Consider the following 13,296-nt stretch of genomic DNA (forward strand, 5'->3'; position numbering starts at 1 on the left):
GGTGTACACCGGTTTATTTTCCCTGTTTTAGAAAGGTCACTTTTAAGTCTCCATTTCTGTGTGCTTTGTGCCTGCCTGCCTGAGGTGGGTTGCATGTCTAGTTCTCGAAGTGACCGGGGCTGGGAATGCTAGCTCCGCCCCATGTGGGTGTGTCTGTCTCCCAGACCCCAGATTGTGAAGGGAGGAGGGAAGTCTGGCAGACAGGGTGCTCTACACCTCCCCCAAAACCAGTTGGGACCGGTTTCCTCAGAGACCCTTCCAGAAGCTTCTGGCCCTTTCTGGTAGGCGGGGTGAGGGTTGTATATATAGAGGAGCTGAGACTCCATGTGTGCTTGCTTGGACTTTGGTTTGGAGGGGACAGTCTGCCAGGAGGTACAGCTGCAAGGGCCTGCATGCTGGCCCCTGTGCCCATCTGTACCCCTCTGCTGTCCACAGGGCCAGTGAGAGCCCTTTGCTGGAGTGAAGACTGCTGTGCCAGGAGGAGTGCCATCTTATGGGGGTTGACTGTGCCAAGGAACTGCTGTCCTATTCTGATGAGCTGCCCTACTGCCTGCTGATCTTGCCCAGCATTGACTGTGCTCTTCTGCTTTCCTGAACCCAGCACCTTGGGAGCGCTATAACGTTATTTCCAGCTCTGCCTGCCTTCTAGCACCTCATGAGCGCTATATTTCAAGAGTCCAGGCAAAGAGTAGAGCGTGGTTCCTGCAGGGCTGTCCTGCCAGTGTGATACGAGGGAATCCCAGCATGTGGGATTCCCCTGTGCTGCTGATCGAGAAGCGGGTGCCCACCCTGCTTTATACTTCCACATAACGGGAGCCTACCCCGTATTGCCGTCCTTCGCGGGTGCTCACCCCGCGTTATTTCTGCAACCGATATTCATTTTAAGAGCGGGAGCCCACCCCACTCTTGTTACATGCAGCAGGAGCCCACCCCGCACAGAGGAACCACCGAAATCACTGCTGCCGCCCGAGCCAAGAACAAGAAGAGAGCCACCACGTTGCTCGCGGCGACCCGGAAGCCTGAGGTCGGAGGCGGGATCCGAAGGAGGAAAAGCAGCAAACGCAGGCAGACCAAGGTGCCGGGCGGGGCTCTTGTGTGCTGGGGAGAGCCCCGTGTACTGCCGGAGGACCAAGGCGCCGAGTGGGGCTCCTGTGTGCCTGGGGAGAGCCCTGCGAGCTGAAGCGGCGCCGGAAGAAGTGAGGAAGTGGAGAGAGACGCCACCAAGCTTCCCCGCTTGCTGCTGAGTCCCGGAGGATCGAACCGGGTGAAGGCAAAAGAAGCCCTGGACAGCCGGTGAGTGGGGCTGAGTTCTAAGACTGTCGGGGGCCGGCCGAGACACATTGTCGGTACCTGAGGCCCACGAGGCTCAGTGAGTGCCTGCCCCAGTGTCTGCCATCACAGCTGCACCGCAGATGCGGGCAGCTGCAATGTCAGGCCATTTAGAATTCGTAGCCCCAGAGGGGGCCCCAATCCGCGCAATTGTTGCCAGTGACTTCACTATACTCAACAGCCCTGCCGGACAGTGGGCATTTGCAATGTTGGGGCAACTTGGTTTGGACGTCCCGGATTGGGACTTAAAAGGCACATGTGGTGATCCCTTTTCGTAGCAGTGATCCTACGGTACCATGTGCACATGGCTAGTAATCCCTAAGGTGCCCTAATGAGGTTTAGGCATAATGTGTTGTGCCAGGAGCAGTCCTAGGTGATAGTCACTGGCTACCCTTATTATGATGATTATGATTTATGCCTATTGGGATAATGGATTTTCCCTGATGATTTTGTGCAGGATGGGCCTCCCTCATGATGTCTGCATAATGTATGTATGCCTAATGCTTTTTCCCAAAGGTTTGCGTTGCTGATTCTGTGCCTAAGTAGGATTTGTGTATAGTGCATTCAGGCTGATGTTCTGCACAGTGGGTTTTCACGCCCTATGAGATGCTATGATCCTGCCTAACGCTTTTCCCTAATGTCATTATTGGGTATTGCCCAATGCAGTTATAGAGTGTACATGGGCTTATTGGGACCTGCTAACGCTATAATGTTTAGGTCTCAATATGGATGCATAATGTATTTAGGCTGATGCTTGCCCAATGTGTTTTATGCCCCATATTTGTTACATAATGTGTTTTCTGCCGTTGAGGAGGCCTTCATGTTCATATTTTATGCCCGTTCTAATAGGGGTATGCATAATGTAAGTTATGTCTAGAGATGTTGCATTCATGCTCATGTGATTTCCCATAACTCTCATGTTTTGATGCTTGCTTTGTAGAACCCTAACACCTGATTGAGGTTCATGCCTGATTACGTTTTTATGACTAATGTGATGATGCCTTATGTTTATGCCTAATGCTTATTGCAATGTAGCTAAGTGCATGGTTTTGCCAGTAGGTACTGTTTATTGCTGGTGGTCTTACATTTTTTCCCTTTGCCTTGTGAGGGTTCTGGCGCTTCCCTGTACATAATCCCCTGTAAATTGCTATCTGGTGCCGGTTGGCACAATGTATATGTACCTGTGATGGGTCTACAATGTGTTTTACCTAATCCACGAGTTATTTTTATATAGCCTGGTGTGGAGTCTCTTCTGCAGTGTGCCTAGTGTGTCGCCTGTGAGTGTGGGCTGCGCAGATGCTTTACACACTGCTGCGGAGTTTAGCCTACCCGCTCCGCGCCAAGCTACCCCGTTTCTAACACTTGAAAAAGCCAACAATCCTGGTTTTACATTGGTTACTCGGGCACACAGAGCAGGGCACACGCGCACGTTCGTGCATTCCTACACAACCTGCCTCAATTCCCTTTCGCGGCCGAACATCACTTAACAAGTCCCCGAGACCCAGCGCCATAAACATGACATTTCTTTCCACTCCGTGTCCTCGAATCTCAGGGCTTTAAGTGGGCCGGGTCTGTCCGGGTCTGAGCACCGGCAGTTTTTTTTTGGGGCCCTCGAAACGGGTCTCTATCGGGCTCTATTTTCGTGGCTACTAAAGGTAGTCCGTTCTTTTTTTTTTTTTTTTTTCGGACCCGTTTTGAGGGCCCAAAAAAAAACTGCCGGTGCTCAGACTCTGCCCACTGTTGCTGCACTGTTAGGTAACCTGACCCCATCTCCCTTCGCCATCCTCCACTTTGCTGAACTTGTTGGGAACCTATCAGCTCAGTGGTCACGGCCTGACGTCACTACAGAAGGCCCCTCGGCGTGCACCTAGCTGCCTTGAATGAATCTCCCGTCCTGCAACACAGATAAACACACGAGGCTCAGACTCTCCGAGGTGCCTTGCACGAGTGCCTTCCCCCGCACTTAAATGCCGTGGTGCAAGAAGGTTGGTATGAGGAACGTGTTTCTGAACCTAATTTCAATGTGCTGTGGTGCGTCTCTGTCCCGAAGGGTCTTGCACTGGATCGAAGGTTGCACAGTGTGAACCTCTCTCGTGCAAGGTACATTCTTCAGCCCGGTTCTTAAACTCTTTTAAAAGTAGGCGCAGCGCCACCAGGCAAGTAGGAGCCTGGCACTGTCATGGTTGGCATTCCATGCCCACGTTACTGTACGAGTCTCGCACACGGCCCCTCGTGGCTTGCAGCTTTCAGCTCATAGTTCCATGAAAACAACACGCTTCTAGATTGCTTTTCTTCGCCCTACCTGTAATGTTCCGCCCTGGGTTAAAACCCGTCCGTAGCCTTCCGTACACCCCCCTCGCCCCAGGGGCAGCCTCGAGGGTGGCCACCCTCCCCCATTGGCGCATCCTCCTTAAACTTCTGAAGTCAAAAGGAGACTGGTCGGGGATAGGGGAAACATGGCGGCCAGCTAGGAGACTGGTCGGGAGTGTTGTAAGGTGGCGTGCTGGATGAAAGTGATTCGAGCGGTCTGAGCGGCGCCGGCGGCGCTGGCGGAAATATTTTGAGTGTTTGGTGAAACCCTTTAATATCCTAACTAGTGTCCATATAATATCGGTGCACTATCGCAGCAAATTCTGGAAATACAGGGGAACTGACCCGTAGTGCATGGCGAGCGCGAACGCGTACGTTACGGACGAACAACACGCACCTGAGATCCCGGCTGCCACGGAGGCGGGGTTCCCGGAGGTGGCGTCGCAGGACTACTCCACAGCGGCAGCGGCAAGCGGAGCGAGTCGAGCAGTAGGGTCCGGACGCTGGAACCGAGCGGTTTTTGAACGAGGTAGGGGGAGACGGGCAGTTTCTAGACTCCAGTTTAGCGCGGGTGGAGCGCTAGGAAGGGGAGCAGCCAGCGAACAAGCAGCAAACCCTCCCTCCTCCACGAAGTTTCAAGTTGACACGCTACTAGGCAATCACGAGCAAAAAGGTGGGGGGCCTGATACCGTTCTCAAATCAAAATTAAAACCAGCGCAAAAAACCAGTAAGCGCTATGCGCTTAGAAGCACAATTCAGTTAAAGGGAGGGGATGGTGGTGATTCACAATTAACTAGCAAACTTTCTAGCAATCCAAAAAAACACACCCGGCAAACTCATAAATCGGGGGCACTAGGCAAGAAGACAACTTTTAATCCTTCCCTGAACGCATATTTCAAACCAGTCCCCAGGACTCTTATACTCACGAGAGGTCAGAGTTTAGTAGATTTGGCAGGTTTAGAAAAAACAAAAACTAATCCAGACTCAGCGGGGTCTAAGGGTAGTTTAGACGATTGGTCTGACTACCTCTCTCCTAATAGATATAACCCTTTGGAGATGGAGGCAGGTAACCTGGATTTGGGAACAAACGAGGAGCCCCGGGTCCCAATAGATATTTCTAGTTTGGGAGATTCAGACGCTACGGTTGTTCATCCTGATTTACAGGACAATTCTTCAAGTACTATCATGTCAGAGGAGGCCCATACAGACACAGTTGTTATCGCCCTGTTAAAAAAGCTAGATTTAGATATGCATAAGGGTTTTGAGGAGTCCAAGGCTAAGCAAGATGGAATTAGGGAGGCGGTCGGTCTGTTGGAAGCTAAGTTTGATGAGTTGAATCTACGCACAGCCACTCTTGAGACCGAGGTTAAGGTTATGCATGATAAACTGGAGGAGAATAGCAAGGAGCTAACGCAGGTTAAAGTCAGAGAAAAGGTTTACGAGGAGCGGCTGGAAAGATTGGAGAATATGCAGCGAAGAAACAATCTAAAAATTTTGAGGCTTCCAGAGGGGAAGGAAGAGGCTGATTTAAAGGGTTTTATTGTGCACTTATTAAAAACGGAGTTACAGTTGAGTGAGACTGAAGAAGAGTTATTGCAGGATATACAGAGGGTGCATCGGGATCCTTTTAGATTAAATCCCAACCGCTCGAAACCTAGGAAAATATTGATTAATTTCTTGACCTATGGGTTAAAAGAAAAAATTTTGGCGACTGCTTTGAAGAAGGGTCATTTGAATATTGACGGGGCAAGAGTTGAGATCAGGTCAGATCTTTCAGCAGCAACAGCAAACAGACAATGGGAGTTAGGTAAGAGGATTGAATCTTTCAGGAAACTGGGAGCTACGGTTCAGTTAAAATTTCCGGCGTTTCTGAAAGTTATGTGGAACAATAAGATGCATATATTTAGAGAAGTGGAAGATGTTGATAATTTTTTGGAAGTGTGTCAAGCCAGCGACCATTCAGGAGGTTTATAAAAGAACGCAGCTACAGATTTTTGATGTGATTAATTAGATAACAAATCCAGCACGCTTACCGTCCTGGCACTCGTTAGGCCTAGGTTGGGCCTAATGTTAGAGGGTGGGTTTTCCCGGGTGAAGGTTCAGGGTTTGGGGGGTAGGAGGGCGGGAGGGTTGGGGGTGGGGGTAGGGTGGGAGAGGGCACTAAATATCAAAACAGTTCTCATGAGTTGCTTTAGCATCTGGGTGTTGGTGATAGCAAACAGGGGTGAGGTTAATTATGGGTAGAGACCAAATTATTTGGATGTCATGGAATGTAAATGGCCTAAGGGTTAAATCTAGGAGAGATAGGATTTTGAGATATCTGCAAGACTCTTTGGCAAACATTATTATTCTTCAAGAATCTCATTTAACAGAGGCAGAGAGTATAAAATTTATTGGTGCACTTCGTTGGCTAGATTGTATGTTTTACACACCACAGACATTTGTAACAAGGGGCATTTTAGTGTTGGTTAGGAAGGGATTAATGTGTCAGATTGAAGGAAAAAAAGCAGACCCCAAGGGTACCTGCTTTTTGATAGTGAATATTAAGATTGCCGGTTTATTATATAATGTAATTGGGTATTATGGTCCAAACCAAGACGATGTGACTGCATTAGAAGAGTTAGCTAAGGAGATGCTGTCTCTTACGGGTTTTATAGTTTTCGCCGGAGACTTTAATACGGTATTAAACTCCAGATTAGATCGGTCGGCGAGTAGCAGAGCTCATGTAAATAGCAAAATGGCTTACAATTTAAAAGGTTTGATGGAGCAATTTGGTTTGTGTGATATTTGGCGACTTAGGGCAGGTCAGAAGCTGGGATTTACTTTCTTTAATAAAAAATATTGCCATAGATCGAGAATCGATTATTTTTTAATTGATGCGAGATTATTGGGTAAAGTAAAAGAAAGTATGCATGTTGGAATACATCTTTCCGATCATTCGGCGGTTATTTTAGAGCTTGCTACTGGAGCTTGTGAATCAGTCAGTATGGAGGTTGGACCGTACAGTTTTATATGATGAGGTGGCAATGCAGTCCCTTCAATATGAACTTGAAATTTTCATCGAGCAAAATCTAGGTACGGCCAGATTAGACATTGTTTGGGAAACAACTAAGGCTTTTTTGCGAGGGAGATTAGGTGCTATTGGGGCCAGCAAAAGAAGGAAATATTTCTTTGAGGTTGAAAGTTTAGAACAAGAAATTAGGCAAGAAGAGGCAGATATAGTTAATAGTTATAGGGACAGTTTACAACAAGAGGAAAATATTCAGAAACTGCTGGATTTGAAAGAGAAACTAACTCTAGTTGTTAACAATCGGGTAAAAGAGAAATGGTTTGCTTCTAGATTAGCTAATTTTCAGTATGGGGAGTGGTCAGGCAAACTACTTGCCTGGAAAGCCAGGACAGACAGGACAAGGAACATAATTAAGGAAGTGAAAGTGGAATCATTAGGTGTCATGGTTACAGAAACTAAGGACATAGTGGATGCTTTCTTTAATTATTATGCAGAGGTCTACAGGGAGGACATGGTTCCAGACAGGAATGAGATAGATGAATGGTTAAATTGTTTACGACCTGTGACTGACGACCTACAAAATATGTTAGATCAAGAGATTACACAAGGGGAATTAGACTTGGTTATTAGATCAGCTAAGAAGGGTAAAGCGCCGGGCCCAGATGGCCTCCCGGTTGAGGTGTATAAAATGCTGTCTGGTAGTTTGATACAGTTATTACTAAAGGTATTTAATGAGGTCTTTCTAGGTAATGTAGAGCTCCCGGCCTCCTGGAATCAGGCCAATATTATTGTAATTCCCAAACCTGGGAAGTCACCGAGGTATTTGGATTCATATAGACCAATTTCACTATTGAACTCGGACTATAAACTATATGCTAAGATTTTAGCAGATAGGTTGGCGAAGGTGATCCCAGGAATAGTACATGAGGATCAAAAGGGGTTCATTAAGGGCAGGTTTCTTAAAGATCTAACCTTTTCTCTTATAACAAGCATTGATGTCGCCACTGACCGAAAACTTCCTCTAGCGATTGTTGCCTTGGATGCCGCGAAGGCGTTTGATCGTGTAAATTGGTTATTCCTTAAAGCGGTAATCATGCACCTTAAACTGGGGAAAAAGTTCAGTTCTTCTTTATTGTCCCTCTATCAATCCCCTACTTCAAGGGTACTAGTCAACGGACTTCTAACCAAAAGTATTAAGGTAATGAGAGGGACGAGGCAAGGGTGTCCTCTGTCCCCACTTTTGTTTGATTTATACATTGAACCATTGGCATGCAGAATTAGGGAGACTGATGACATCCCCCTTTTAGATTTCAAAGTTGGGTTAAGAAGATTGGACTCTACGCCGATGATATTGTCATCTTAACTTCAGATTTAAATCAAACTCTACCTAAGTTAGAAATAATTACAAATAACTTCGGATTAGTTTCCGGTTACCGTTTGAATGCTGACAAAACGGAAATTATGTCGTGGAACATTGAGACAGACCTTATAATTCCGAAAAAACAGATAAGATATCTGGGGGTGCAGATAACACAGGATATCTCACAAATTGTAACAACTAATCTGGCCAAAACTGTGAAGGATATTTTGAGTTTAATGAAGGGTTGGAGACATCTCCCTCTCACTATTTTTGGCCGAGTCAATTTGATTAAGATGACAGTGCTTCCTAAGTTAACATTTTTATTTGACTCCATCCCTTTGATGTTCGAAAAAAAGGGATTAATGAAGCTACAAAGTGAGATCGGGTCATTTATTTGGTCTTTCAGGGGGTCTAGGTTATCGTGGAAAAAGATAAGGAGGAAACATGTTAAGGGGGGATTGGCAGCTCCGGACTTTCAAATATATTCCTGGGCCTTTTTGCTCAAAAACTATAGAATGCTTTTGAGAACGCCAGGAAATTCAGCTATTGGAGAACTACTATTAATCTTGTTAAGAATTGAGGGGGTCAAGCCGTCTGGTTTCATGTATAAGTTTTCAGACCCAAAATTGTTCAAGAAAGTAAGACTGAAGGTCCTGAGAGACCTCGCTACGGTCTGGTATCGCGTTAGAAGGGCCACAAAAATTCCATACTTTAGTGTGAATGCACCAATTTGGGAAACTCCGGGAGCTCCAAGCTGGACTAACGATGCCCTGGCAACGACTCTAAAATTAGAGGGCCCTCAGAAATGGGGGGAGTTATTTGTCGACGGTTGTTTGCGGCCATGGTTTGAATGTGACTCAAGCTGGGGTTCCAAGTTTTCTAAATTCAAATATCTTCAAATTCAAAGTTGGGCCACTGGGAAAAATCATCTTATAGGCCGATATAATGACTTTGAGGCAAAATTGGCATTGGAAGTCTGTTTAAAAAAGAAGTGGCAACATGGTACTGGGCTATGATTGATCTGGAAGATGGCCCTTTTCTCCTGCCGGAGGAACTCTGGGGAGAGAGCTTGCCAAAGATCGCGACAGAAGACCAATGGCAAGTAACTATGTCGATACTATATAAACTGGTTAAACCTGCGAATTTAAGAAGAAACCACTTGTTCACTCTCCACAGGGCATATTGGACTCCAAAGCGGCTGGCAAAATTTAAAGAAGGTGGTAATGCAAGATGCCCCAAATGTAATAGCCCAAATGAAGATGATATTCACATGTTTGTAACATGCCCGGCGATCAAGATCTTTTGGGACGCCGTAAGTAAATGTTTGTCAGTCATCCTCAAGCAAAAGATCGAGGTAAGCCGTGAGAATATTATTACAGGTAGAATGGATCTACAAGGTAAGGGCTTGGACGACAGAGCAAAATTGGTGTTTTATGCCATACTGTTGGCCCGAAGGGAAATTTGTAAACTTTGGGTTTCTTCTGACTCCCCTACAGATCTCACGTGGATTAGAGCTATGAGAGACATTGGTAAATTGGACATGGTAGCTCCCCTGAAAAAGAAACACAGATTTTGGCTGTTATTTTTTGATCATTATGGGTGATGGGTTGGGGGAAGTTTGGTTCAATATTGAAATATTGTGTTGATGGAGACTTCCAGTCCTATGATTAAGTTGCTTTTTATCTTTTGGAGAATTTTGCGATAGGAAGTTGGAGTGAGGATCTTGTATCGTCGCTTCTCCAGCTCTCTGTTCAGCAGACCTCCTTGAATATAAGATAATTTACACCCTTGGGCGTTACACAGATAGAATGGGTGGAAAGCAGCACATGAGGCCAAAAAAAAAAAAAAAGGAGGCTTGAACGAGCAAATGTTTTTGTAGGTCGGTTGGTAACTTGTACGTTTAATGGGATACAGGACGTTAAAGTGACAAGCGTTGTTAGCAACGTTTTCGAAGAATAACAGCCAGAAGTAGCCCCCTCGAGATGGTTTACTCTTACTTACCTGCTACCATTTAAGGGAGAGTGTCTTTTGGCTATTCATTAATTAATATATGCGTGTTAATTTACAGTATACAGTGTATATAACATGTATCCGCAGAGTAAAGTACAAATAGCCTGCCGGGGTCCGAGGAACCTCGTATTTGCGCAAGACGTATACCGGCTGCGAAAGAGGCTTTGGGTAAGAATAAAAAAACATTAGCGGTACAACTTGGTCGAGAGAAACGCGACCGTAACGGTGGAGTTTATTTCTCCGACTTTTGAAAAATATACACATTTAGTCAAATGCAGTCGAAGTAGCGAATGGACAGACTTCCGGTCTCGGGGGGTTTGGAACAGCGACGCGGCGGCTTTTACAGTTTCAGTTGGGCCCTGCTGTGCCCGGGATGCGTTTTGGAAAAGGGAATGGGCGTGACGTCATTACAATGACTGGAACTATAATACCCCGTGCTAATAAAATATATATATATTTCTTACTATCATTATTATTATTTTAATGTATTTTCTGTTTTTTTTTCAAAACGTTGCATCGCGCATAATATACAGTGGGCGATAAAACACAAAATATGCGCAGGCTGCGATGATTCTCGCCAGCTCTTCCTTGTTGGAAAATCCTAGATTCTTAGAGTTGGGCACCATGTGTGCAAACATTAAAAGGCCAGCGAGGTCAAAGCTACTCTTGGGTGTTTTTGTTTATGGTTTTTATGTGGGGCTGGTGAAAGCAACACCCCAACGCGTGTTTTTTAAAGTGTTTGGTATTTTTATGGGTTATACTTAATAAATATACCTTTTTGCCTATTTTATTATCCTTTGCTGGATGCGACTTCATGATTTTCTTAAGCACACAGTGCTAGTTATTTTGATTTAGACCATGCCCCTACTCGGATAGGCCACGCCCCTTCAAGACATTAACCACGCCCCTTTTAGAGCACCCCCAGGTTTTTTTCCCCACTTAAAGCACTGTCGAATCTCTCACCTTGTCAGTTCGACGGTTCAGAGACGCCAGAGGCGCAACTAGAGCCAAATTTGGGGGGGGGGGGGGGCTGAACTTTAAGCAATAGGCAGAGTGGAGCTGCAGGGGCTCTTAGAAGGGGTGAAACAACAGCGAGGCCTCATTAACATGCAAATGGTCTTTTAAAGACCCGTGAAGTGCTCGGGTGCGGCTGTGTGTCTGCCCGGGAAGCTGTCTCATCCCGGGCTGCCACACACGAGGGGGGGGGGGGGGGGCTGAAGCCCTGTGAGTCCAATGGGTGTTGCGCGCCTGAGAGACGCTGACTGTACTTGCACAGCCCCCCACCTTCCCCTCCATAAGCACCCTTGCACCGACGCAAAAATCACAATAATTTGTAATGCCAGCATGTTTCATGATTATACTTGTATTTTAGATGCTAATAATGCTAATTGCTACACAAAATAAAAATTAATAAATCTACAATTTATAAAGGTGCACAATTTATGAACAAAAAACAAAACAATTCAGATGATAAAACGATCCACTTCGGTTTATTGAGAGGCGTACGTTTTAGGAGAAATTCCAAGCACAAAACACATTAAATGTGATGTAATGGGTGTGTTATTTTTAGACAGAAACACTTCTTCGTCACTAAACCTAATATGTGGACTACTTTGGAAAAAAACGGTGATATAAACATACACACCCCAATGACCGCACGCACGTTGTGCTGTATGAAATTATAATTTCAATATTTAGTCAAATAAATTCATCAACACAAGGCGCTATGTAAAGCCAAGTTTTCTGGGCGCTAGTAAACAAAGGCAACGGACAGATACACATGTGGCTGTGGTCCAAAGCTCGACTTACGGTGAGTTACTATAATGTAACAATACCGACCTTCACAAGGCGCTATTAAAAGCCATGTTGTTTGCCCCCTTTTAAAAACAAGCCTCGGACAAACGCATACGGGGCAGAGGTCCAAAGCTGCATTTCTGGTAAGAAATTAAATTTTATAAATTGAATAACATCAGAAAACCATTAGGATTAGGTCGAACTAAAATTTAAATATTCCATACTATAAGCGAGCCAACCTCAGTAAGGCGCTATAAAAAAAATCGGCTCTTCTAACACTACCCTCGGAAACAGACACGGGGGATGGATCCAAAGCTCCGGTTCTAGAATGTAACTACCATGTAAATATTCCATAAGATAAGCAGGCCAGCCTTGTCCAGGCTTTATTGAAAAGATACATGGTTTTTGTGCCTTTTTATCGAGGCCTCGGACACACATACGGACCTGGCATCCCACGTATGAAATTATGTAATTATTCAGTAATATACCTACACCAAGCGCCATAAGGGGCGAAGTAAAAAAAACAAGCATTTGCAATGCAATCGGTCTCGCCTTTGGGACCTTATATGTATTTAGCTATGCAGCACATTAGCCTGGGTGCTGAAACATCTACAGTTGTTTAACATGGTGGGAAAGTAAGCACCAAACTGCGGAACACGCCGGGTATGGGAACACATGGAGAGAAATACTGCCTATCGGCGGGAAATTGTATTGTCCAGAGCTCTGTTTTTAATATAACCTCAGCCCCTTCAGTGGTCATATCACTGAAAATACAGGATTTGAAAAAAATATTATTGTCTACGGGTGCTCATTGAATACAAGTTTCTATGGCCTGGAATCTAGGGAATGCTAAAGTGATTCTGGTGTTTTACTGATCTCTGTTGGTCGTTTTCTATCAAGAAGTTAAATAGTGGCAGTTGCCAAACAAATAAAAAAAGAAAGTCCCTAAATAGAAAGCAATTCTGGTATTTTACCGACCTCTACTGGTCATTTTCTATCAAGAGAGTTAATTAGAGGCAGTTGAAGAACCAGAAAGCAATTCTGGTATTTGACTGACCTCTACTGGTCGTTTTCTATCAATACAGTTAAATAGAGGCAGTTGAACAGAAAATAAAGTCCCTAAGCAAAGGGGGAAGCAGACAAATACTAGGGCTGATCTCCAGATCCCACAAAGTATATACAACAGATCTTCCAGACAGTGCAAGCGCTGTCTAGGCTCGACCTAAAAATAAATGCAGTGACCTGCGGTTTCCAATTTCTAAAGTTGAGCAGAAAAATTAAGAGCCCAAGCAGATTGAGAGTGGGATTAAGGGCTTGTTGACAAAAGAGAAGAAGGAACGATGCAGAAAACTCCAACTCTGGACCTTTCAACATGGATCACTGCTTTCAGTATTCATTCCCAGGAATTATATAGGCCATGGAATTTCTGCACTCCCCATCATACCTACATATTTTCAAATAAGTGCCCATATCACCGACATTA

The 13,296-nt window shown here is 45.2% G+C and overlaps 1 protein-coding gene across 2 annotated transcripts in view; it reads left to right on the forward strand.

Moving 5' to 3' along the window:
• Positions 1–13,296, forward strand: part of LOC146863863 (uncharacterized) — a 355,759-nt gene that overhangs the window by 118,133 nt on the left and 224,330 nt on the right. Inside the window, exon 2 of one of the 2 annotated variants that reach the window (XM_085628628.1) lies at positions 9,186–9,321. The exons of the other annotated variant lie outside the window; for it this stretch is intronic. Coding sequence (XP_085484754.1) covers positions 9,291–9,321 — 31 coding nt within the window. The 5' untranslated portion in view covers positions 9,186–9,290. The remainder of the gene's footprint in view (positions 1–9,185; positions 9,322–13,296) is intronic. 2 annotated transcript variants of the gene reach the window in all.

Source organism: Triturus cristatus, chromosome 2_1 (assembly GCF_964204655.1).
Source record: "Triturus cristatus chromosome 2_1, aTriCri1.1, whole genome shotgun sequence".
Lineage (NCBI taxonomy): Eukaryota > Metazoa > Chordata > Amphibia > Caudata > Salamandridae > Triturus > Triturus cristatus.